The sequence below is a fragment of the Larus michahellis genome, chromosome Z, assembly GCF_964199755.1.
Source record: "Larus michahellis chromosome Z, bLarMic1.1, whole genome shotgun sequence".
In the NCBI taxonomy this organism is placed as follows: Eukaryota; Metazoa; Chordata; class Aves; order Charadriiformes; family Laridae; genus Larus; species Larus michahellis.
In genome coordinates, this window is record NC_133930.1 from 21,418,786 (window position 1) to 21,444,547 (window position 25,762).

The following is a 25,762-nucleotide window of genomic DNA, read 5'->3' on the forward strand; positions in this document are numbered from 1 at the left end:
AAGAAATGATTACAGAATTTTCCATTTGCAGTTCAGCCCCCACAAACCTCAAAGGACAAAGGGAATGAGATTGTCTAGACTGCCATGAAAAATAAAAGTGTCTCCTTTAAGGGCCACAGTTGGTTTGGGGACAGTGCAGAAGGCCAGAGTAAGAAGAAGGTATCACCTGAGCAGGTGGAAAATATCTGCAGGCTCTTACAAGCTTTGCACATTGGGAAAAACAACATAAATGAAGTACTTCCTTTCAGGACTTAATTTCATGCAAGACAGCAGCTAGTGGAGCAGTGGAGGAGCGTCTTCTTGTTATAAGTAGCATGAGCACTCTTTTCTGAAGGCAGTTGGGTAAATGCAACAAATTTTGCACCATGTAAGGATAATAAGATGCACCTCTCCAACTAGGGAGAGGCAGTTCAGCTGATGTCAGAGACAACCACGAGTTGTTTGGAATCAGACTGGGAACGGGAGGAGGCAGCAACACTAACCAGTGGTGTGTCTTTGCAGGAGTTGCCCATTGTTGTTTCTCAGCCCAGGCTGGGCTTGTTCCCTGGTTAACCCATCCTAGGAATAACAAAGGTGTGAATGGGAATTTGAGTTCCAGAGGTTTAAGCTGAAGAAGATAAAATCCTCTTTTCATAGCCCCTTAAATTTATACGTGAGTTAGGAAGGGGCAGGAGGCTGAAGCTAAAAGAAGGATTTAGTGAAAGCTTGTAAGACATGGAAAATATTCAGGAGATAATAATGACTGGCACTGTTTAAGCTACTGTAGGTAATTCCCAAATGAGATAAGATAACAAAAATAAAAATATATTTGTTTCCTAATTTGACAGTATTAATTTCATTATATTTTCCTTTCTAAAGATCAGGAGGCAAATACATATTTTACATTCAGCACAGAATAAAAATAATCATATATGTCATCAAATTTGCATGACCAGGCTACAGTGACACTAACAAATGTTGTATTTAGATGTTGGATATACACAGACAGAAGACAGGTATGAACTGAGCAGAAAGGGAAAGAAGATCTTGGAGTTCAGAAGTTCAAAAATGAATACAGGAAATACAAAGAAAAACTGACGAAGTATGAAAATATTGTAAAAGGAAAGGATGACTTGAAGGTGGAAGAAGGAAAGCATAAATGGAAAAAAGTTGGGCCTATTAAGGTAAGACACACATTTTAGTGAGGGCAGTCCATTTTCAGTTCTCTTCGGTCAACCTGCCTTGGTTCAGTGTATGTGTTCCAGGATGCTGAGACGGTTTGTATGTGCTAGTATTATCAGAGGAACATATCTATGTGGCTCCCAGAGCTGTCTCAGGCCTTGAAAAAATGTAGTCGGTTTTTCTGGCTGCAAGTTCCTACTCAATAATCCCTGTTGGACTCAAATTGGCTGTACATTCAGGTGCACCGATAATTGGGAGCGTGTACAAGGGTAGCTGAGTGACTCCTCAGTGAGTGATCTCAGGTGCAGCCACGCTTATTAGCTCTGCCTCTGCTGGACGGCAATGAGTGACTCTGTACCTGCTGCACAGGGATGAGTTTCAGAAAGGTTAGTAGGCTAGGCACGATGCCACATGAAAACATGGGCCTACACAGATCTCAAAATACATCATGAAAACATGGATCCAAAATAACGGGACATTTAGCACCTGGGGTGCTGGGGAAAGAAGTGTGCAGCGCTGCACGGCTGCTCAGGGCCAGTTACCAGCGGACACTAATGAGCTTTGCTGGACCCATGCTCCGGTCTCTGAAGAGCTATGAGGGAGTCTCTCTACCACGCCCACCACTATGCACATTGACAAACTTCTGCTGCTGTCTGAGATATTATGAATCTCTCCTTTTCCAGAAAGCAGAGACTTGACTGTTTGGTTTTTATGTCCTTCTATTTGGTCTTCTGGCAGGTGAGATGATAACTGTTTTGTAGGTCCAGGGGTGAAATGTCCAGCATCTGCCCAGCATCCCAGCTGCTTTAGCATACATGCACATATTTTGACAATTTCTGCAAGTGCAAGGTGTCCCCACATACATAGCAATGAATATAAAAGTGACAACAAAGATTTTGGCCATTGACTACAGTGGAGCTAAACAACTTTATTTATTATATAAAGGTATTAATATTTATATTTCTACTATATTATAAGTAAATAAAATAATATTTCAATTTTTCATTATAATTTGCTTTAAGTGAGTTTCTCTGTCCACAGAGAAACATTGTGCTTAATGTTTCTAGAGTTAGATTCGTGAGCAAAAAGCAGCCAGTCACCCGCAAACCTCTTTATGTTTAATCCTTAAGTAAATAACACTATTTCCAACATCAACTTATGTACAGTTACCAGTGGATTTAAAAAATTAAACTTTTTTTGATGATAAAAAAACTACAGAATTGGTCCTTAAATTTCGAATCACTCAAATGATTTTATTTTGATAAGCAAAATTCTACAAATAACTAAATTACAGCAGTAGCTGTATATTACCATGTAAGGAAGTGCAACTAATAATATCCTTGTGATAGATTTTTTAATTTTAATGTACATAATTTCATTCTGGTAAAAATAATAAATTATCTTGTCCTGGGGACGGATTCTATGTGGGGTACACAGCATGCCACCCTGCCTCCAGTTAACAAATGCAGCCGCACTACCATGGTGATGTCCTGAATAGAAACCGAAATGCTAAAATTGGAACTATAACCACCAGGTGGCCCATGATCAGATGAAATAAGCCTCCTGATCAATTGAAGAAAATGTGTATGGTTTGAAATAACTGGAACATGTGTACCACATGCCATGATCTACCACCACCAGGAAGCCACGAATGGATTAATACGGTGCTTTGGCTGTTTGCAACACAAAAACAAAGCGCCTATGTGATGAAATATTGCTGTAGGAAGGTATTAAAAGGATGACTTGTACGATATGTAGACATTGCACTGGCACATGGGATCCAATTTCTGAAGTCCTGAGTGAGGTCCTAATACTGCTAACGTAACTCAGAGGGGTGGGCCCTGTGCCTAGCCGCCGATGCCATCTGTGAGCATGGGATTTGCATGTTCAAATCATTTATAAGTAAGGGCTACATTTTTCCTAAGAGTCTAATCAGATGTTACTTCCCCTCTGTTAGGCACACTCTTATCAACTGCATCTCAATTCCCCCTCTGTCAGGGAATGTGACATGTGATAACTCACCCTGTGAGTGCTTTTTCTTTCCCCTGTTCAATGCAAATCAAAATGAGTTGATTTAAATCACTGCTAACAGGGGTTTGCAATGAAATACTAAAAGCTTTCAAATAATCAATTACAGCACCTTGGTGCAAGCTAGCATTAACATCCAACTGCTCCTGCTCTAGTTATTGAAGCACGTCCATCAACGCCAACAAGAAAACAAAACTGACCTTAAAACAAATAGTGTGTTTGTTCCAAGAAAAAATATCCATAAATGGGGTGTAATATTTGCTGTTTTTCTAGGGATACTATAACTTGTCTTATCTATGTGGCATAATTTGTAATAAAAATTCAGATGACAAAGAACATGAACTCAACTATAACAAATATTATTGGATTACTTGACCACCGTAGAATTTGTATTTTTTCTGTACTCAAGAGTTAGGGTTTTTTATGTTTCCTGAGGAACTAAAACCACAAATGGTTTTACTTTTTTTTTCTCTTGTTTTTCCTGTAATTTCTTCTCTTCCGTTATTGTTCAAGTATATTTACCGTTTAGATCTTAAAGTATTCTTAGCAATGCCCTGGCTTAATCTTTTCTCTACTAATAAAAGATGAAGCTTCTTCATATTAACGATTGATCATCCAGTTTTATAAATGCTGTATCTGTTTACAATATAATTGCATATATAATAACTTATTAAATGACTGTTAATTTTTTTAACAGCTGATCGTTAGACCAAAGCAACTTGCATATTCAGACTGAAGTTGGACAGTTTCTTCTTATTTGAGGCTGCTGTGTGACTCAACCTTTCTCTTTCCATTCACCTTCAATCCCATAGGAGTTCCAGATTTATCCCGCCCCAACCCCGCCCCTGCCCCGTAGTTACACTGAATTAACTTTCACTCCTACCTATTATGGAGTTAAACCTATCATGATGAGTTCAAGGAATATCAATATTTACTTTTCATACATGACAAGACAGCTCTATTGCTAAAAATTGTGGAGTTTCAATCTAAATTACATAGAATTTTGAGCTGATATTTTATAAAACAGAATCTGAATTAAAAAATCGAACAAATGTCAATGAGTTTGTAAAGGAACATAAGTATTCTGGGTAAAACTTATGTTGCATCTAAAAATTCCCCTGTATTGAATGCATAAAAGATGTTCAGAAGGAGAAAGTGCCATTATAAAAAGCAGGAGAATAACAGAGAGCACAGGTCTGTCTTCATCATGACTGTCTGCTGCACTATTTGAAAAGAGATCAAAGGTGTTTATCGTGTTGTTGCACTTCAACTTTTCAGACAACCAACAAACATTAAAAAAGAGAGATATAGATAACAGAGCGGGAGGTTTATGACTTTCTGTTTAGACAGTTTTTTCCTGTTTCAAGCAATATATCTTACATAATATTAACAGAAAACAACTGGTTTGGCCATTTGGCCTTTACATTGCAAGATCATGTGAGAAATATGGCAAAATTGTGCCTACCTGAGCAAATGGTGTCACAATCAAGTCATCTCCATGTCTGAAAAAATGAGCAGAGTTGTAAGTTAGGCATTACCGAAAACTTCTCTCACAGCTTTAACAGAAAGAAAATCAGGTTTTACAATGCAGTATAGGTAACTCCAGTATTACTCTTCAGCAGTTACTCACTACCACTGCTTTACACATCCTTTGAAAAGTAAATATCAACTCAGTTATTGCCCAACTGCCTGTCATGTCAATGGGACCGCTGGTGAACCAGCCCGTTTCTGTGCTGCGGGTTGGGCAGGTGACCCACCACCCAGCACCGATCTGCAGAGATTTCATCCCAAAGCATGAAGGTGCAAAGACCAAAAGTGACCCCATTAAGGGTTACCAGCAGGTTTGTGAGCACTGGACGGGCGAGTGACTGCAGATGGCTGGGCAGCGCATCGCAGACAAATGAAAACCTGGTGAAACTTTCAAACTGACTCACACCTCGGTAGCTATAGGGGGTGTGACCGCATGTGTGCTGTTGCTGCGGCAACCTCACCCACGCCACAAGGTGACGTATGGGCAAGGTGCCGGGATGACGCACTGCAGGGACGGAGGGAGGAAGGGAAAGAGGGGTTCCTTCGCTTCAGCACTGAAAGCTGCCACTTGAAATGGTTTCCAAAAAACATAGTCCTGTAAATAGGAGGAAGGGCTGTTGAGCTTAAGAGTAGCATCTGTAGCACTAGGGATACGGAGTCAGACCTCTCCAGGGGACCATGGGGACAGGAAAAACTTGGGAGTTTTCTGTGATCGTATCTAGCATACGGCAGCACTCAAGACAAAAAGAGATTTTCCAAACACAGAAATTCAATAGGATTCCATTTTTAATTCTCTTGTATTTTCCTGCAGTGAATTTATCGTAAAGTTGCACCTTTCAGCAGAAATCACCACTGCTTTGATGCTATTTTAATGTTATTTAAGTTTAAGCATAAAATGTGAGTATTTAACAACAGATTTCAAGTCCATGAAAATTAAAAAAGGCTTTCTTATAATTAGAGAAATTCGATTTATGTTTGAGTTGCTACAACATCATTCTTATAATTGATATACTTTCCACACAGAGTAATGTTTTTGCAGGTATTGCAAGAACCTAACAAAAATGCAGTAAGCACAACCAGACAGCCTGTAAGGATGAAATAAACTCCCTAATACTCAAAATTATTGTGATGTTTAATATCTGTGTAGCTGTTTTTATCACCATCTCATCTATTTGTGTTAGCTGAAATACAGAAACGGGTTTTTACAGATCCTGTGGAAGAAGTCTAAGACCTTTTAACAAGGTCTTTGCAGGAGTGTTTGGAATAAGGTGTTGCTTCAGGCAAAACCACAGTCCCAGCCTGGCTGTGTGTAAGCCTGATCCTCACACCAAACCAGAAGCAATACGGTACCATGGGAAGAACTCAGAGGCCTTAATGGCCCAATAAAGCCAAATCCAACTGGTTACTATATACATCAAGAATCATCCCAGGGCATTAACAGGGGAGTTAATGGCCAGCTGGGTTTAGTACCTCTTCACGTTTTCACTGGGTCATGAAAACTTCAGGAAATGCCCTAGACTATAATTTCTGATCAGGATTGCTTAACGAGTGACACAGCTAAAGAAAGGCTTCAGCAGAAGATACGCCTTTTCTCTCCTGTTCTCCACTTACACAGCCATAGTGTGAATATGTACACTACCTCACTTCCAGAAGAATTATGCTCTTTGTCTTCAAATTCTGTGAAATGGTATTATCTGCTGTGTGACAGCTGGCTTACCTGTTCCTCTGAAATCTGTTCATTTCTTCCCTTTTATAAAGAATGTTTCTACTATTTGTGTATAGCTACTCCATTTTCTTTTCTGTGTTGACACTTTGAAGGTGCACAGCTGTGTAGAGGAAGGAATCCTGCATTAGTCATCTTAATGACTTCTGCAGAAATGGAAGAGCCTAAAGCCTCAAGTAAATTATTCGCCAGTCTTCCTCACACCTGTTACTCAGCTTGTTTAGGCAAAAAGCAAACAAAGGGCTGAGCAAATTCTTAGAAATGCATGTGGGTTTTTTGTAAGCTATCAAATTCTGCACAGAAACTGTATCTAAAATAAATACGTAAACCCATATTTTACTGATCTAGTCTAAATCCCACATTTGGAAATGATGAAGGGGCAGGATCCTGGAGATGAAGTTTTACAAGTAGAAGCAGGACTGGACAAAGAACAAAAATATTAAATTGTTTCTACCTGTAAATAAGTCATGTAGAGTTGAGCTAGCTCTTTCTAGCATCACAAGCATCTGTCAGTGGCAAACGCTCTGAATGCCCAACATATGACACAAATGCACAAAATATTCATCAGTGCTTCAAATTCCCAAGCAACTGCTACAACTTAGTTATTAACTGTCAAAATGCAGATTGGGAAAACTACGAAAATGGAATGGTCCTTCTTCTCACCATCTCTGGTGGGCTTCCTTACTGGAGGTGGTACTTTCTTGCTCTTCTTTCCATTCAGTGCCCCTGTTTGCGACTCCTCAAATGCTGGGGCACTTCCAAAAGGCAACAAATACATGTTTCTGGGCTTTCCGTCCTGGAGGTTTTTTTTTTCTTTCCTATAAAGTAGCATGACCCCACTCCTCTATTTTCAAGCCTCATTCTACTTGAGCTCCTGCTGGGCTGCATTTCATTGCAGAATACTGACAAAATACTGTAGCTTATTTTTTAGGGAAGGCATTGTTAAATATTAATTTAATGCACAAAAATCAACCCAGGATTTAATTTTCACTTCTCAAATGCCCCTTGTGTCAAGAGCAACAATTACAGAAATTATCATTATTTTGGTGAAAGCGTGATACTGAAAGTACAGATATTCACAGCTTTTGCAAAGCAGTTCAGCATGCACCAGACCCACTTGGACGGAAAAGCAACTGCATGGTGTGGTGAGTAATCTTTAATCCACACAGGGTCAGGAAATTTGGAAAAGGTGAGAGTGCTTGAAAAGGGAGCAATGTCTAAAGCAGCTGTGTTATTTTTTGTACAGAAGAGCAAGAACATATGATTCAGTCAAAGTGCCATTGATCCACAGTGTACTGCAGTGTAGTAAACACTACAATGTACGAGTGTCCTGCTGTTTTCTTTTCAGGTGATACGGAAGCTGATAGATGATTCTGTCTGGATTCTGCACAGGATAGTACCACACATCTATATACAGAAGCAGCAAGAGCGAGCGTAAACCCTGTGCAATATATCACAAGCTTCTAAATATAGACAGAGCTGTTAACCTTTAAGGTTAGAAGAAATTGTTGACATCAGTGTTAGATTCTGTTAAGCAGAATGCCTGGCATACTTGTTCATACCTTCATTTGTCATAGGAAAGACAGATTTGAAAGCAGAATAATTTTATGTAGCCTCAAAATTTACAATTATCAAATCCACCACCACCAAAAAAGACTGCTAAAGCACACAACAGTCCACATCAGATGAATTGCTGCTACAAAAAACACAGGCCAACTTTCCAGCAGATCAAAGATTATATAACGCATTGCAAGTTATTTGCCATGTTAAAGCAATGGAGCCTGGCCTTCTGCAAATTTTCTGTGTTTTCCTTCCTAACCTTTCCTATGGGACATCCTCGAACTCAACCCATGTAAGCTATGATGGTCCCCACCATGGAGAAGAAATAGTGCTATGCTAAATCAGAAGTTAGATGAACACGTTCAGTTGACTGTTGCCAAATTAAAAGTACAAAAATTTTGCTTCCTTTCCTCAAGATTGGCATTAATTTGTCTCTTCTATCCCAATTACAGGACAGTAATTAACTTTGCCCCCACTGAAGAGGAATTTAGAGATGCATGCACGGACAGACAGAGAAGCAGGCAGGAAGATTAACGCAAGGATAGACAGAGTGACTGCACAACCTTTATTTCTTAATTAAGTTGGGCTAATTTAATATAATCATCTAATAAGAGGAGTAGCTAACAAGACATTCTGCAGACCTACTAGGATACAGTTAAAAAAGAGAGGGTGTTTTTGTAATATGGGCAGAAAAAAGTCAAGATAACCATTAAGGAGAAGTGAGTCCAGACCTTAAAGACTGCTGGAAATGTGAGTCTGCACTTGCCAGTGTGGAGCTTCGCAGGGAAGGTCCTCGATAAGCTTTATCTTGGTAAAGGCCATAGCAAACTCAGACTAAGGTTTTCTAGACACAGATGAAGAATACCAAGCAACTGATCTTGAGGACACATATTGCAGATGAGGGACATAAACAGGACAAATAAGAGCTCTGTCTAAATAGAGGAGGGAAAGTGTACAAAAAATATTTACACCAATTTGACACATACCTTTTCATAGAAAAGATGTGGTCAAAATAAAATTCCTGGTTAATCTTGATAAAATTTTTATAGCATAAATAATAAGACTTGTGGAAAGAATCTTGACGCTTTGTATCAGTTTAAAGCATGATCATACTGGTTTGCCACACTCCTCCATTTGAATTAAAAACTCGCTTATCTCCCCAGGATAAGTACTGGCTGAGGATCCCAGTCAGACTTTAAATCCAACTGGCATAGTCTGTGTTGGATTGTCTGGCTACAAACTTGAGATGTAGCCTATTTGAAAGAACAAGGCTGCCAACAGGCTTTGGAAAAGCCCTAGGGGACAGTGGCTTTCTGGAATCCCGGCACTGTGCTCCACAGCAAGAACTAAGGCTTTTGTCACGTTGTCACAAGATTTGACTGGATTTTCACAGAGTTGTTTTGGGCCGTTTTTTTTTTTTTTTTTTTAATATAGAAACATAGAAAACATAAAAGCAAAGGAAAATCCATACTTTCCACACACAACTTACAAAATGGGAGAGAAGACAAACATGAAAGCATTCTTCTGTTTGAACCAGAAAGTCTATTGCAACCTCCTTTTTCGGTGTAAACATCTAAATTTGGATTAAACATGACATCTACTCATTTCTGTATACAAGGCTGATTCAGACTTACTGCTCAGCAACATGCTATAAATACAGCTTAGATGAGACATTCATGTTTTTCTTGCACATGCACTGGAACACAAATATACCACGTGCAAAACCGCAAACGGAGAACAGAAAGTAAGGTGATGGTTTACCCTAATTCCCAGGATTTTGTTTCCTGCCCCAATAACGTTTTATAGGTGAAGCCAAGTAAACACAGAAGAAACATACGAATTAGGTATGCTGAAAATATCTGTGTTGCTCAGATACAGATTTTAGCAGGAATGAAATCTGATTCTAGATTGCGCTCTGACACAGTGACGGAAACATCATGTAATGATACCAGCTGGCAGAAGCTGTGCTCTCCGGACAGTGAGCAGGAGGGGTGGCTGGCTGCTCCAGTGCAGCAACTTACACTTTATTATCATCTGCATTTCGAGAATCCAAATGGGTTGGTTTGTCATGCTGATTTTGCGGAGTCAGAAATCACAGCACCCCAAAGTAGTTTATTCTGCAGGAACAGTGCTTAAGTCAGGTCATCTCAATTTCTAAAGACTTCGAAAACAATTTTCTAGTCCTAATATGAGACAGCCCCGGCCTGGTTCCAGAAGCGAAGGCTGACTGGGGATAAGAGGCACCTCTCAATGTTGTGCCTGTGTTATGCGGTGGGACAGAAACTGGCTTACAGCTTTTCCTGGACAATCAGTGGCTGTCAGTGACTGGCACCTCATTGAAAGGCTGAGCGCCATTTGGGGGATGATCAGGCACCTATGCCAGGGACTAGAGACTGTGACACTGTGAGCAGGTTGCAATTTAGGTTTGAGACAGCAAGCAACTGAACTTGTTGATGGAGTCATGAGCTACAGAGAAGGGCGTTGTTTTTTCCCAGAGCTTTTCTTTATTTCTGGGAACATGTACCTTAAAGGATTTTTACAAAGAGCTACTTGAAACCACTTGTTCTATCACACAGTAGACAGAAATTAGACCCTGAATGATGCAGGCTCTTGTTAGCTGTTGTCTGAGTGTTTCTGAACACTGTTCTATAACACCGTGCAGTTCTGTCCTCCTGATACTTCTTTCTAATACTGCAACAGAGCTTGCCCTAATTAGTCAAAAGTATTGCTGTAATATTGGGACTTCTGGAGAGTTTAATCTACTTAATTTCAATTGAGCTTAACCAGATAGAAGAGGATTGCCTCAGAAAAGCCACAGTCCCTGAGAAGTCCATTAACCCCAGCCAAAAAGAAAGGCTTGTTATAATAGTTTCCCTTGGACTATCTAACTAAGCAAGTTAGACTTAGGAAGACATAGCAAAGGGAAAAACCATTTCTCCAGTATAAATATCACTGGCAAATACTGCAGATATAAGTGTTTTCAAACAGCCCAATTTACTTCATATGGAGCACAAATCAAATTACTCCATTATGGCATGTTAATGATGAAAACAACACTTGGCCATCTTATGATCAGAGATCCAAAAGAAAGCCCAAAACAAATGTTTATTATTACACATGGCTAATACACACCAAGATATGCCATGTACTAATGTACGTGGATCTTTCCAGGTATAATCGACAATTTGTACAAGAAAGTACTTTGTTTTTTCATGCCACCTTTTTAGCATCTCAATTCCTGAAGATACCTGAAGCCTTTATTAGGCTTGAAAGAAGCCTTTGATACTCAGAGTCTGCTCTGTCGTCAGTGTTAGGTTACCTAAATTACAATCTTACTTCCACTTGAACTGCATTAGCACCCAAGGTGATCTCAGGACTTGGAAAGACAGAATGCCTAAAGGGCTGTAAAGGAACAATGAATATCAAGGTGTTTTTAAATCAGTATTCTGAGATTTAATCCAGCCAGTATCAGGAAGTGTTACCTGGCTACCTGTGCACCTGATTGTGCATCACCAGCATCATATCACAGCACCTGCACTTTTGAGCAGACTAGAAACAAGAGACTTTTCTGGGTGACAAGGCAGCTAACTACATCTCAGTGATGGTGATATGAACCAAGACCTATTGAATTCAGAAACTTAATTCAGGATTGCTGGATGGGCTGGAATCGGAATCAGCTAACCAACTGAAATAATGGGAAGTACTACTATTTTCCCCATTCCGTATAATATGCTACAGGAACACTATCAGGCTTCTTCTATCTCCCATGAGAGTATCACAGCACCTTTGGAAGAGTTCAAGGAAGATCAAGGCCTCTTGTGTCAGACCCAGTTACTTCCTTGCTCTGAAAGCTTAAACGTTTTCCAAAGACACTGCACTCACACATCTGACTTGGGTAATCTGCCTGAGGAAATCATGAAGGTACTGATATAGTGGGCCACCAGCATGACATGCAAGATAAGAAAACACAGGACAACTCAAAATATCACCTGTATCATATTGCCCCAAACAGCCACCAAGCTTCAACCCTTTAATGCTACCCTAACATAGCAGACCATTTAGAAGACAGAAGAATGGTGGGCAACTCTGATCAACTGGCCTGCATTAAGTCTGACAGAGAATTATTCAGTCCTAAAAAGAAACAGAGCAGGGACTTGCTAGCGCATTTCATTGGCATAGCTGATTTTCCCTCTAAAACCAGAAGGCAGTTTGCCTGGGAGTCACTGAGGCAATGGCAAGGGGAAAGAAGCTACTGCGGTGTGGGGGTTTGGTTTGTGTGTCGAAGGAGGGGATGGATTAAGCCAGAGGATGTAGGACTTTGAACCAGAAAAGATCCGAACTCAGTAAGAAGAGTCCAGGCCAATTCAGCACTGCCGTTGCTGGACTGTTCATACAACAGAAATTATCATTTAGTTCTAAGCAAGGCTGTAAAAGAAACAAGCGTCAGTGACTAAAGGATAGGTTTGTTTTCTTCTCAGGTTAGAGAAAATTAATGAGTGGGTGTGCACACATGACTGAAAGCAATCACGTTAGTGCAGCTTAATGAGTTACTATTAATCAGTTTTGATTGCATTAGCTGACACATATGAACTCTTAGCTTATTGCAAATGAAAATAAAATGTATTACCTTCAACTGCTTTTAAGCAAGCAGACATTTGGTTCCTTGTTTGTCCCTGTCCCATATGCTTAAGCGTTAAGAACTGATACGATTGTGTTACTTCTGAAGAGCAAGGATACATGACTTGCCATGTGAATCTCCTACTGATGCAGGCTGAACGATTTCCTCTCTAAAAGAAATGACAGCAGAGCTGCTGAGAACAGCAGCACCTACTCAAGGTACCTTACCAGCCTGAGCGAGCTTGCTCTCAGCCAGCCACAGGCTGACTGTCTAAGCTTCAAGATTTAGAAAAAAGGGTCCCATAACAAAATTCAAAGGCTCCTAGAAGTATGTGTATATAAGAAGAAACAAGAAGACTTCAAGAAAAACAAGGCAAACCCATCAGAATTTCAGTTTGTCCGTTTTCAGGGAATGAACTCTACAGCTAACACAGCACTAGCGCCATCGCACGCACACCCGGCGTTGTTTGTGCCCCAAGGGGTGAAGCAAGAGCTAACCTTCTCCTGGGTTGTGAAATATGTTCAGCCTGTACGTGTCATTGATCAGTGAGCTGTAAAAACAGCGTAAGAGGCATCTCCCAAAACATTCGAATCCCTCTTTACAAAGCTCCCTTCCTCCACTGTGGTCCCATCCTTCAGACTTGTGTGCAGACGTGGGCACACACAAAAGGCACCCTCCCCGCTCCCCTCTGCTGCCGAGCAAACCCGGGGATGAGTGGTGGTGCGATGTAGCTGAAATCCCAGCTAAGAATCAGTTGTGGTACCATGTTTTTAATAACATACCACCTTTGACTGAAGAGGTTTAGGAATTCGGTCTGCTTTGTTTAGCACAGGAGCAGTAACTCACCATTTTGTTTTAAACCCCCATTCTTTCCAGAAGAGGGGTAAAAAAAGGCCTGACAAGTTAAAAGTGTTTGAAGGGGAAGCAACATGTTTAACAACTGAGAGCTATATTTTGAAAATAATTAGGTTTTAGCATTCGGACATAAAACCAGTAATGATTCTGTATTGTCTGAATGTAAGATAAAATAAATTTGCATTTCATAAAAAAAAAATCCCACTTCAGCAACCACATAAAGGCATATTAGAACACCTTAGAATCTCCTGAATTAAAAATGTGAAAATATTCTCTTTTTGTTTACCATTTAACTGATTCCTCATCACTAATGAAGATAGTGCAAACTTATTTAAATTTAAGCAAACTGGATATTACTAAGTTCTTTGTTTTGGATCCCATTTGTAAAATGACCGTAGCAACTGGAAAGGACACAGTGGTCTTTTTTCAACATTTTTTTCTTTATAACTCAAAATAAGATTGTAAGTGACTTACTAATTACTTAGCTTAATTTAAGCTGCAACTTGGGGATTTATTAAATTTAAATGATTTTAAGAACAAAAAACCAAAACTCAGCGAAGCAAAATATTGGCCAATTTTTTCTAAAGCCATGTAAGTACATTTCTTTCTATGGACAAATAAATGTTTCTCAGATGAAACACACATAGAAAATGCATCCTAATATTTTTTAAAGCATGTGGGTCTTTGAAGTTTAACTGTCTCTTTTCAGTGAGTAATATCTGTGATAAAATAACATCACAGATTCTGAGAAGAGAATCTGATAAATCACAAAGAATTCCAACACCAGTTTACCTAGAAAGAAAGGCAATTATTTCTAATGTGTTAACCTGAAGTGCAATTAATCTGCTTGGTAACTGCATGTCGTTTTTGCTCTCCTAGAGGCTTGACCAGAACATTTCAGGGAAAAGGTTTTTTCCCTCCACAACTTCAGATGCATACTGATAGCATTTTATTAATAAATCCAGGCATTCCTGGCTCAGAAACAGGAGGATAAGCTGTATCTCTAGTAATTTGGCTTCCTGTCCTGATTGAGAAAATATGTCCTCATTTCATTATATTATTGGCATATTAAAGGCTCAGGCGAACCTTATTAACTGTACAGGTTTGCCGTCTTCGTCTGCCATTATTCTAAAGTACATTCCCTTTACGAATCTGATTCAGAATTAATACAATGCAATGTTTTTAAAAGCTGAGTTTACCTCAAAAATTCTCTTCTCTGGCAGTTGTTCCACATGGCAGTTACAGGGATATTTCAGCCCGTTTGCAGATTCAGGTCAGGACCAGACCTGCCAGTCACTGACAAATAAGGGAATTCCCTGCCTTGGAATTTCCCTTTATTTCAGGTAATTTTTGCAGACAGAATAATTCTGTTACTCTGTTCTTTGGAAAATTACAGAATATTTTGACCTTATTTGGGAAAAAAATATACAAATTAAAAATCACACAACTATTTCTCCAGCTCTTGAAGAAGGGGATAACTCATCCCAATAAAACAACCCAAATCTCCGTATGCCAATACCCATGTTTATCAAACTACAGAGGCTCTTTTTGTTCCAAAGTAGAGCACGTTTGGGTTTGGATAATAAAAGAGCAGGGTTTTTTGGTTTTTTTTTTGGTAAACGTGGAGCCAAGGTTTACAGATACATTCAAATACAGTTTAGAAAGCAGCAGGTCTCTAGGAGGAGGCAGGATAATACTGTAGTTATAGGGAAAAAAACCCTGGAGTAAATTGCATCCTCTTGACATTTGTTCTACCAGGGATAGCAGCAGAGGGATGCTATTATCTACAGAAGGCATTGGCAGAATAGCAGCAGGCTGGCCAGTTTAGGGAATAGGTGTACTGGTAGCCATTTGGCGATTTAGCAGATCACCAGGCCAATGACCCTGCAGTTAGTTCCCTACGGTCAGCGTTCCCTGGCTGGGTTATGGTGCTTAAAACATGGAAGCTCACTTTACTAGAAGTTTGCAAATTTTGCGTAATTATACTAATTAGAGCTTATACTGATATTTCCCTTGATCGAGGAAACAGTGCTGAGTCTCTCTAAAGAAGCCCATAAAGCTCCCCATACCGGCTACTTTCTCAATGAGTGAGGTTCAGTTGGCCAAAGCCAGGATGTTGCCTCCGAGCTGTCTTCTGTGACCTTGTGGAAATGGGAAGAGGGTAGACTTAAGGAGTGCGTATTGTCACATGCCTTTTCCCCTAGATACATGCAGAAGACACAGTGGAGCTCAGACAGACTCCTGTACCGAGAGTGTCTTGGTCCTGTGGTCTGGTCTGCTACACTCTGGTCTGCTTCTTCAGGCTCACAGGGGGACTGTGCATGCTTTTCTCCCTTCAGAGTGGCAGTTAAAACACGGGCTCTGCCCTAGCTAGTGGACCGCTTATTGGCTTCTTTCTAATGTTCATGAGAGTGCTCATGATTTCACTGAAGAATCCATTTTTTAACCTAGTTAGAGACCTGTTTTTTCCTAAAATGGTGATTATCTACAAATTCAGTCTCATGCTTCGTTAATCAGAGCAGTGATCCCTTAGGAAGAAAGACATAAAAAGTGTTACCACTGCCACCTCGGTCTGCATTTGCTAGTTTGGAGCAGCAACAGCAGTTCTAACAGGTAAGTATTAAGTAATCAGGCCACCTCTGCAAGACACCCACATTCAAAGCTCCCTGCTTCACTGATGCCTACAAATGAAAACCTGACAATTCTTCCAGTACAACACTGATGACTTCTGTCACGTTTCAGTTTCTGTTCCCTTTTTTCCCAGCATTGCAACTGTGCTGTTGGGGACTTTTTTTTTTCCTTTTCTTTCCAATTTTCCATTCTTTATTCTCCTTCTCCTTAAAATTGTTTTCCTGTCTGTCATCACAGATTGTGCCCCGTAATTCCTCAGATTGGCTCACTGATCCGCACTGGCTTGCTCATTTACTTCTCTTTCTCTTGCACATCCTCATGTCTCTGCTGTAAATCCCTTAGCCAGGTTTCACAATGCAACTGTGCTCTTCAGTCTTGGACTTTGCATGTTCCTGTCTAAACCACCTGCCTCTTCAGTTCACAACCTAGAATGGCTTTTCTCATCTCCTCATATCTAGGACCATGCTATTTCTTCCAAGAGGTAACTGAAAAAATATGTTACTGACTCCCACTCCTTTTTATTTGTTTTCCCTTTCTTACCATGCAGCTGCTTTTTCTGCCTCTTTCAATGCCATAACTGCACCCACATTTGTCTCACTAACCTTCTCTCATCTGAGCAGCTTTGCACTCATCCTGTCTTTTATTCTTTTCCTTAGCTAACCTGTCTCCTCGCTTTAAGATGTAGTTTAGCCTCTCTGATTTTTGAAAATCTTTTCACCCCTGCCTTTTCTGCCTTTGTTTCTGTTACCTTCCATCTGAGCTCTCTGAATGAAACTGCCTTTGGTTGCTCTGTGAGGTTTATTACTTTGGGCATAGAGACTCACGTTGCACCTTCTCCTGGAGATAGTACGTGACTTTGTTAGTCTCTTGGTTATCATCTTATGCTTCAACTTTAAGTTGTTTGTGGCAGAGCCCATCTTTTCATCTTGGATTTCCAAAGAACTGAGCATGACTCTGTTCCCTTCCTTGGTGGAGCTCAGAGCTGCTGCCGAGAGAATATAATGAGAGATAATGAGAGAATGATGAATTCAGTACTTTAGCACTGCCATCCACTGGTGGTATTTGATCACGACACTCCATATTTGACTAAAATCTTGAAGTTTTGGTTTTGTTTCATCTGCTGCTACTGAAATGGAAGGTATTACTGTAAGCACACTATTTGAGAGTAATGGATGCGACAGAAATCTTTATGTTATACTCCTTCCAAATAAAAGATGCATGCCTTTTGCTTTCTATTTTGCTTTACAAAGTGAAATATAAAGGTTGATAACTCAAGTACTGAAGAATCAGGGGATTCTAGGTTAAACTGTTATATACAATTAATTCATCTGCATTACCTGAATAATGTGTATATTTTGTAGGATATTTTGCTTATGCTTAAGAAATATGTAATACTTAAAATTAAGCATGTAGATAGATGCAAAAGGTAAACAGGATAATTTGGGAGTAATACAACATTTGTGTTATACTTCCCCTGACAACTCTTCCAGGCTCCACCTTGTTTAGGAACCACCTGAACCAGAGTGGTTTCTCTATTTTAATAATCTCCAGTGGGTTTCCCTTCCATGAGCACATCTAGTTTCTGCTTGAACCCATATATAAAGAGTTTTGTGGTATTTTTTTTTCCCTTGCTATTTTATCTTTTGAAACTTTCCCCTCTTTAATTCCTTATTTTTCTTTTACTTCATTTCTGTGATATAGTCAGGATTATTTTAATTAGGCTTGCTGATATATGATTAATATTCCATGGTTAGAAAAACTTGCCTTTTACATTTCTTAATATCATCCCAGCCTAAACAGTGACAGGATATTTACCTTAGTATAACAGCTCCTCTGTAACAGGAGACTGTGAAAATCTATCCACATGTGAGCTCCAATAAATTTTATACACAGATGTGTTCTAAGAAAATTTTAAAAGAAAGAACAGATACAAATATCCAAAGGAAAAAGTGTGCTCAGTGTTTCAGTAATTAAATCATTTATCCAATTTACTGCCATGTGCTGAAATATTACCCAGAATTCTAGGAAACGCAGAAGTGGATTACGAGTTCAAGGATGGAGCACTAATTGAATTCTTAATTGAAATGACTCATCTAAGCAATACAGCGAGCTGGATTGTCCCCCTGAATGTAAAAGTCTTTCCAAATGGTATCCTGGCACAGGTGCCACACTAAAAGCTTGACTCCTGTCCATCTAAGAGAAAGGTTATCTGTCAGAGGAAGCTTTACTGGTGGTCACTATTTGCAAGTGAAATGTGTTTTTTCTTATGACAAGGCAAGATGGGTTGGTCTTTTTCTCACTCATTTTGTCTCAACCAAAATTGGTCACAAGGGGCACAAAGCTTGCTAAGTACTTCAGTCTAAAGGGCTTAACTAAGGTATGGACCTTCCACAAAACCTCTGTAAAGGCATGAGTTTTTCTCATCTTGACACTGACATAGGAAGAGAGCTATAATTAGATGGACTAATCAACATTTCTAAAAATAAGTAAGCTAAACGTAGGAGTGTTCAATTATAATGACTGCAGGTTAAATACCAGGGGAAATTTCACTCATTATTATGAAAACCTTCTTGCTTCGTTGTGCGTACTGTTATTTTTTAAAGAGGACACTGATTGGATTTTGCCTCATTTGCTTTAGACTTCCTCATTTGCTAGGGGACTCTTACAAGCCTAGCCCTTTATTTTACTCATTTATAATTGAACCATAAATGCCTACTTGGCAGTGAAATTTGTAGCAGATATGGAAAACAAACCAAAAAACATTAGTTATTCTTAATTTCTACTACTTACAAGTGACTAGAAGCTACAACATTTAACATGTTTTTATTGTCTTACAAATAAACAAGAGATTTGCACCTGACTTCCAGTACCCATGCAACCCGGGGTCTACAATACTTGAAAAGTATGACCCACTAGCAGAAAATACACACATCCCAGAAGAACAGTGAGAGCAGATAGAATAACTTTCCAAAAGCCTTTTGGTATAAGTCTGCTATTTAGTTAAGAGGGTATTTGAGATCATTTTTGCCTCTCCTGAATTTATTAATTTCTGCCAGCTGGAAAATCCTTTCTCTAAAAGCCTAAAAATACCTGGTGCAAATGAATGGATTTTTTTCTTAAGAATAGTAAGAAGCAGAAATTGAGTTTGTATTGCTTCTCTGGAAAATAACATGCTAGCCAGGAAATCAAAGTTGTCCTTAGTGTTTTAATATACCAGTATTGACAGTTTTCATTATTCTGTCAAAGCTAATAAAGTGCATAAACACATCAAGTACACCCTCATTATATCCATCCTTACCTTCAGAAAACTGCTGAAGCAAGTACAAGCTTCTTTAAAGAAATAAACTAACAATTATCCATTATTTCAGTAGGATAAGTGATTACTGTCTCTGATTTTTAAAAGAAATTTCTTGTGGCTGGAAAAATCTTAAGACGGCGGACAAAACATAGGCTATAAGTATGTTATAATGTACTTACATATCACTGGCAATGGAGGAGTTCCTGGACATGGACTTTGGAGAAAGGTCATAATCACTATCTGACCGGTAAAGGAAAGACTCCCTACGTTGACTGTGGACAAAATTTGCCTGAAGAATCAGCCCTGATCCAGGGCTCGTCATGGGATCCAAGGGACTTCGTCCCGATGAGGTACCATTGTCTACATCGAAACTGCAAAAGAAATGAGAAAAAGATTTATGACATTGACATAAGAATTTTGAAAGTAATAAACATTCTTCTGACAAATTTATCACTAAGCAATTGCGTCTTGATAATAATGGGGAAATAAAGACCCGGTCAAATCCACCACTAAGCCAAAAAACAAGGCACACAAGAAACACACTTTAAAATTACTGATAACCAAAAAGAGCAGCGTGAAGGAAAATAAATCTGGTAGAGAAAAAAATTACTATTAGGAACACAGGAAGCCTTATGCTTCTCTGCAGGTAGAGTATCCATGAGCTCTATACCTGAGGAAACACAATGTTTCATTGTTTTCTTCCTCGTGCCCCATCCCTCCTGAGCTGCTCCCTCATTATCCCGTCTCCCACTGCTGAGGCAGGTGAAATCTCTTTTGCTATCAAGTACCCAACCCTAATATTTCATTACTACCCAAAACTTTCAAGAACACATTTTGTTTTACCACAATAAACAAAGTGCTGGGTTGGGATTAAGGCATATGTGTGTGCTTGGGCACGTTTGCGTGCATTAGAGTTGCTATTTTACAACAGATCGAAGAAATGAGCTCTTCGTTTACTGCCAAGCAGTGCGATTTCTGTGGCCATTCGTGTCTTTGAACTACACAGTTTAGATCCAGCACTGCTAGTTATTGCATTTGGTACCAAAAGTGGTAAACAGGTTTATCATTCCTAGGGAACACTGCCGTTCATGAGAGGCTCAAGCGTGAGGGGAGGGAAAGAAAGAGATGGAAAGAGAAGATGCTCTTTCACGTAGTCTGTGACGTTTCCACAAAGGGCTTTGAAAATCAATGCAAAGAGTCTGCAATCAATTAGAAACCAGTGCAGGGTGGGCAGTGTTGGAAGTACGTGCTCATGGCAACCTGTGTTGCTTAGCAGCCCAACAGCTGCATTTGGTACTGTATGGAGTCGTTTTGGAGCATGTGGCTCCATTTTTAGACTTAACGTGTTGTGGTGTGCAATCTCAGAGGTTAAAAAAGTATGGATTAGCAAGATTATGTCTCCACCTGATGGGATGGAGCACATTTTATCCAGCTAGAAATGGAAGATTATTTTTGTTCTCTAGTTGGTTGTGTCTCTATAAAACCAAAGATCAGTTTTAGTTTTACAGCATAGTAGGAAAGGTGTGCATGAGACCTTGGCTTATAACTACTTGGGCTCATCTGCCATACTAATGGGAACTTAAATAATAATGCTAAAGCATTTAGGAATGAGGGATGAACAGGGCATCTTTCACATGATTTTTTAAACACGGATAAGTGTTAGCATCATGTTATGTATTGGTAATGAACCCATCTAAAGTACTCATTTTGAAAAAAAGTGTTCACGTGAAGGACACCCACCAGTTTTCAATTGTATCTAGTGATGGCGGAAGAGCAAATGTTCAGTATATGTCAGCTATTGATTAGACTTCACACTGATGCAGGTGTCACAGCAGGTACATGCTACTCTCTGCACTGGCTGGTTTCTTTCTGTTATCCACCATTGACCTGAGGTCGCAGTGAGGTTGCCACTTTAATGTTTTACTGAACTGACAGCATTCCCTGGCCTTTTTTCTGCTGTTAAATGAACTAATCAAAGAAACATATATTGCGTATTTTGACAGAGATGCACATTGCCTGGCACAGAATAGATCTTGGCTTCATGGTTTATTTCATTGTTACTTTGCACATGTTCCTGGAACTGCAAGCTTTCTGCCCCTCTCAGATGATATTATTTATTTTGTATTCATCTTTCACAGTTTGAATGTAGAAAAGCAAAATTGTTTCTTTTTCAAGAAAACTATTCAGAAAATGGTATTAAACAAACTTCAAGAGAGCTTAGCAATTTAATCCTCTTTTCACTGTAGTTTTCAGAACAATTCACTGTCACTAAATCCTAACATATACACTTCTTCCCAAATTTGATTTCCTTTGATTACACCTAAATACTTTTTCTGTGTCCTCAAATGTGCTACTACTACATGACATAACCAATCTCAAGCTAACAAAGCTTAATCCTTTAGGCATCAAATGAGAGTTCTGCCACCAGCCTGCTGGGTGATCTAGCACAACGCAAAGCTCCTCTTTTAATTTCATTTTCCCTATTCATTGCACCTTTGTGATCATTGTGAGATCTGCTCACAAAAAGATATTGAAAAACATATTGGCAAGGGCAGGATAGCATGAATACTACAGTCAAACAGCCTTTGCAGCTTACAGTGCCATAAGTTAATACCATAATATTGCCATACCATGGCAACATGGGCAGTGGAATTGAGTGCACCTTCAGCAAGTGTGCTGATGACACCAAGCTGTGTAGAGCCGTTGACATGCTGGAGGGAAGGGATGCCATCCAGAGGGACCCGGACGGGCTTGAAAGGTGAGCCCATGTGAACCTCATGAAGATCAACAAGGCCCTTGAAAGGTGAGCCCATGTGAACTTCATGAAGATCAACAAGGCCAAGTGCAAGGTCGTGCAGCTGGGTCAGAGCAACCCCAGGCACAAATACAGGCTTAGTGGAGAATGGATTGAGAGCAGCCCTGAGGAGAAGGATTTGGGGGTGTTGGTTGACAAGAAGCTCAACATGAGCTGGCAATGTGCGCTCGCAGCCCAGAAAGCCAACCTCATCCTCAGCTGCATCAAAAGCAGTGTGGCCAGCAGGTTGAGGGAGGTGATTCTGCCCCTCTATTCTGCTCTGGTGAGACCCCACCTGGAGTACTGTGTCCAGCTCTGGGGCCCACAACATAAGAATGACATGGACTTGGTTGAGCGAGTCCACGGGAGGCCCACAAAGATGATCAGAGGGGGCCAGAACACCTCTCCTATGAAGACAGCCTGAGAGAGTTGGGGTTGTTCAGCCTGGAGAAGAGAACAGAAGGCTCCAGGACCTTCCAGTACCTAAAGGGGACCTACAAGAAGGATGGGGAGGGACTCTTTATCAGGGAATGTAATGATAGGACACAGGGTAACGGCTTCAAACTGAAAGAGGGTAGATTTAGATTAGATATCAGGAAGAAATTCTTTACTGTGAGGGTGGTGAGGCACTGGAACAGGTTTCCCACAGAAGTTGTGGATGCCCCGTCCCTGGAAGTGTTCAAGGCCAGGCTGGATGGGGCTTTGAGCAGCCTGGTCTAGTGGAAAGTGTCCTTGGCCATGGCCAGGGTGCTGGAACAAGATGATCTTTAATGTCACTTCCAACCCAAACCGTTCTATGATTCTATGACTCCTACTAGCTTGATTACTATTATTCACTAGCAATCAGTATTTTTGAGTTTGAATTTCTGAGTATTCCTGGAGCACAAAATACTCACAATGCCAATGAAGGGTGAGCTCGTTGCATCCAAATTGCCCAACACTTTTATTTCATTGCCTAAATAAAATAACTTTTGTCTTTAAATAGCTACAAGAATGCAGAGACTCCTGAACAATACACTGTATGTTTTGTTTTTCTATTGAGTTCAGGAGGGCAGATCTTTCATGCAATTTTAGGTAAAATAGAAGAGGATTGTTTACTCCTGTGCTCAATAAGACTAACTTCTGCAATGGCAGTATAATTTCAAATGTATATTAGCTTTTCTGAAAACTCTAGAGCATAAGTTAAAAGTGGGATAGAAATAAATGAAGGTAAAGGTAAGTCTTCTCACAGCAGGAAAATTTTTAATAATGTCTGACTATTAAATTGATTTGTTTAACAGTGGACTTAATTATTCAGCTGATTAAAAGGTATTTTATTGGTTTAAAGGAACATATGGTTTTATTTGCAGATTTGTTTTATTTTCTTTACTCACCTATTGTCGACATGATATAACTATTTTATTACGAGTCTTATTTCTCCCAGTCAGAAACTGACAGGCTTCTATGAATGATTTCACTGTCAGATTAGAAAATAGTGATTTTTTTTAAATTTAGAAGTCCATTAGATAAGATCGCAGTTTCATTGGCTGGGAGAGGCCCCGCGGTTTGCAACACCAAATAACTACAAGTATGTGCAAGACTTGCACTTGGCTGTTGCGACTGGAATTTTATCCTGCGATACTGTGTTGCGTCCACTAGATGGGTATCAAAAGCAATGAACGGGGTCCAAATAAAACAGCTAGGATTTGGCTCATACTGCCTAACGAAAATGTCTTTTATGTAAATAAGCATCAAGAAAAAAAATGTTCCGTTCTACAGGCAAAGGGGAATGTCAATACAGCACTGGTTTGCCAGAAACATATGTTTACATTAAAAAGTTTTTAAAATGCAGCAAAGTGCCTTGTTAACTCTTACTTAACTGAGACATTTGCTAACACTTTCAGATATGAAAGCTTGTAGAAATCTAAATGAAAAATGTGTTACTGAAAATGAAATAAATCGTTTCTTTGGCTGAATCACAAGTCTTGTTTGCAAGAAATGGCGCTGCTGATCACACTGCAACAAATGAGCAGAGAATGAGAATGGGGAATTGAAGACTTTCACACAAGTTGTTTGTTCTTTCTTGAACTTTCTTTAAAGTTTAAGATACAAAATAGGATAAGCGTTTTAGTTTGAGTGGCCAGAAATTGCAGAAAGTTATCTGAGGTTGCCTCATATTTATCTTTCCACTCCTGTTAAGTTTTAAGTCACAGCAAGAATATGCTGTGAATTAAAAAGTGCACGTTCAGTGACACACCAGAAGTTACTCTCTCCCTAGCACGTTCGTCAGCCTCCTTGCACTTCTGGTGGAAGGTGGTCTTTGGAAAGGAAGGAGCGTGGAAGTTGCTACTGGAGGCACAGGACCTGTTTTGCCATCGTTTCACAGGCAGAAAGTGGCCATTTAAAGACAGAATTTTCCACATCGTTCTGCAGCCAGCTTCAGACACTTTGCACAACACCTGCAAACTGAAGCTGCTTTTAGTGATAGGAGCATTTGGCACGGCACACATCACAGAATTTTCTATGTTCAGAGAGCTTTGCTGGAAATCCAGAGGTGCCAAAGCTATGAAAAGCCAACACTAATTCAGCAACTTCATGTCTGCATTTTGACAAAATATTTTATGACTTTAGTGGATTCTGTTTATCCTTAGAGCCTGTCTTACTCAGTGTTCAGTGATGACAAACAAGACATGAGATGGAAGTTCAGCCTTTTTTCCTTTTTTGGCTATTGATCATGTTTGCATGTCTGGCCCACGGTGTATCACACAGGCTCTGTACCAAGATGGAGATAAAAGTGGTGAACTCTCTTGAGCGACTTGTAAACATTCATGACTGATCTCCCCCGTGGACAAGAAGTAACAACATCACAAGCAACCTTTGGGAAGATTATTAATGATTGGCTTCTGGCAACAGTAGGAATCTGTGGCAAGGACAGGAGAGGTTCTGGGTCCTGGGTTTCAGCAGCACTACATTGTTAATGACTGCACAGCTTCTTTACACAGTGAAAGAAACCTGCCGTGGACTTCCTTTTGAGTCCTTAAATAACGCTCTCCTACTCTCTGCAAGGCTGCTAATAGAAAAAAGGGGAAGATCTGTGTACAAAATAGAACTTTTCGTTACATAACATGTTATGGCATCATAACGAATATGCACAAGAGCTTGTAATTTAGGCTGCATAGAAAACCTTAATGGTGGTCTTCCTTATTACTAGAGTTTAGCAACTTAATCCTGTAGCTTTTGGTTGGGGATTTTTGTTTTATTTTGTTTTGGTTTTTTTTTAGAGAAGTCACAATGGGCACGAGTTCCACAGTAACTAAAATGGTCTGTCCTACTGAAATAACATATAACTAATGCAGAATATATCCATCACATCTAAGAACAAAACTTTAAACTGTCCTGCTTTGATTTGAGGCACATGTATCTCCAGGATTCATTGCACACAAGGTCTAAGAGCTCACTACATTCTGCCTGAATAGCAGGCCTAAAATTTTTTTCTTATATTAATTCTCTCCTTGGGACCTTTCAAAATGTTTCCTTTCTGACAGTGTCAACTCAGTGATGCAGGAGAGACCACATCTGGTTTCC

The 25,762-nt window shown here is 39.7% G+C and overlaps 1 protein-coding gene across 8 annotated transcripts in view; it reads right to left on the reverse strand.

Annotated features, from left to right (window-relative positions):
- PDE4D (phosphodiesterase 4D) overlaps positions 1-25,762 on the reverse strand; it is a 520,925-nt gene that overhangs the window by 105,097 nt on the left and 390,066 nt on the right. For all 8 annotated transcript variants that reach the window (XR_012584872.1, XR_012584871.1, XM_074569480.1 and 5 more), the window contains 2 exons: positions 19,584-19,775; positions 4,655-4,691 (listed from right to left, as the gene is read on the reverse strand). Coding sequence is in view for 6 of the 8 variants with exons in the window: in XM_074569480.1 (XP_074425581.1) it covers positions 4,655-4,691; positions 19,584-19,775 (229 nt within the window). In the remaining 2 variants the exon portion in view is untranslated. The remainder of the gene's footprint in view (positions 1-4,654; positions 4,692-19,583; positions 19,776-25,762) is intronic.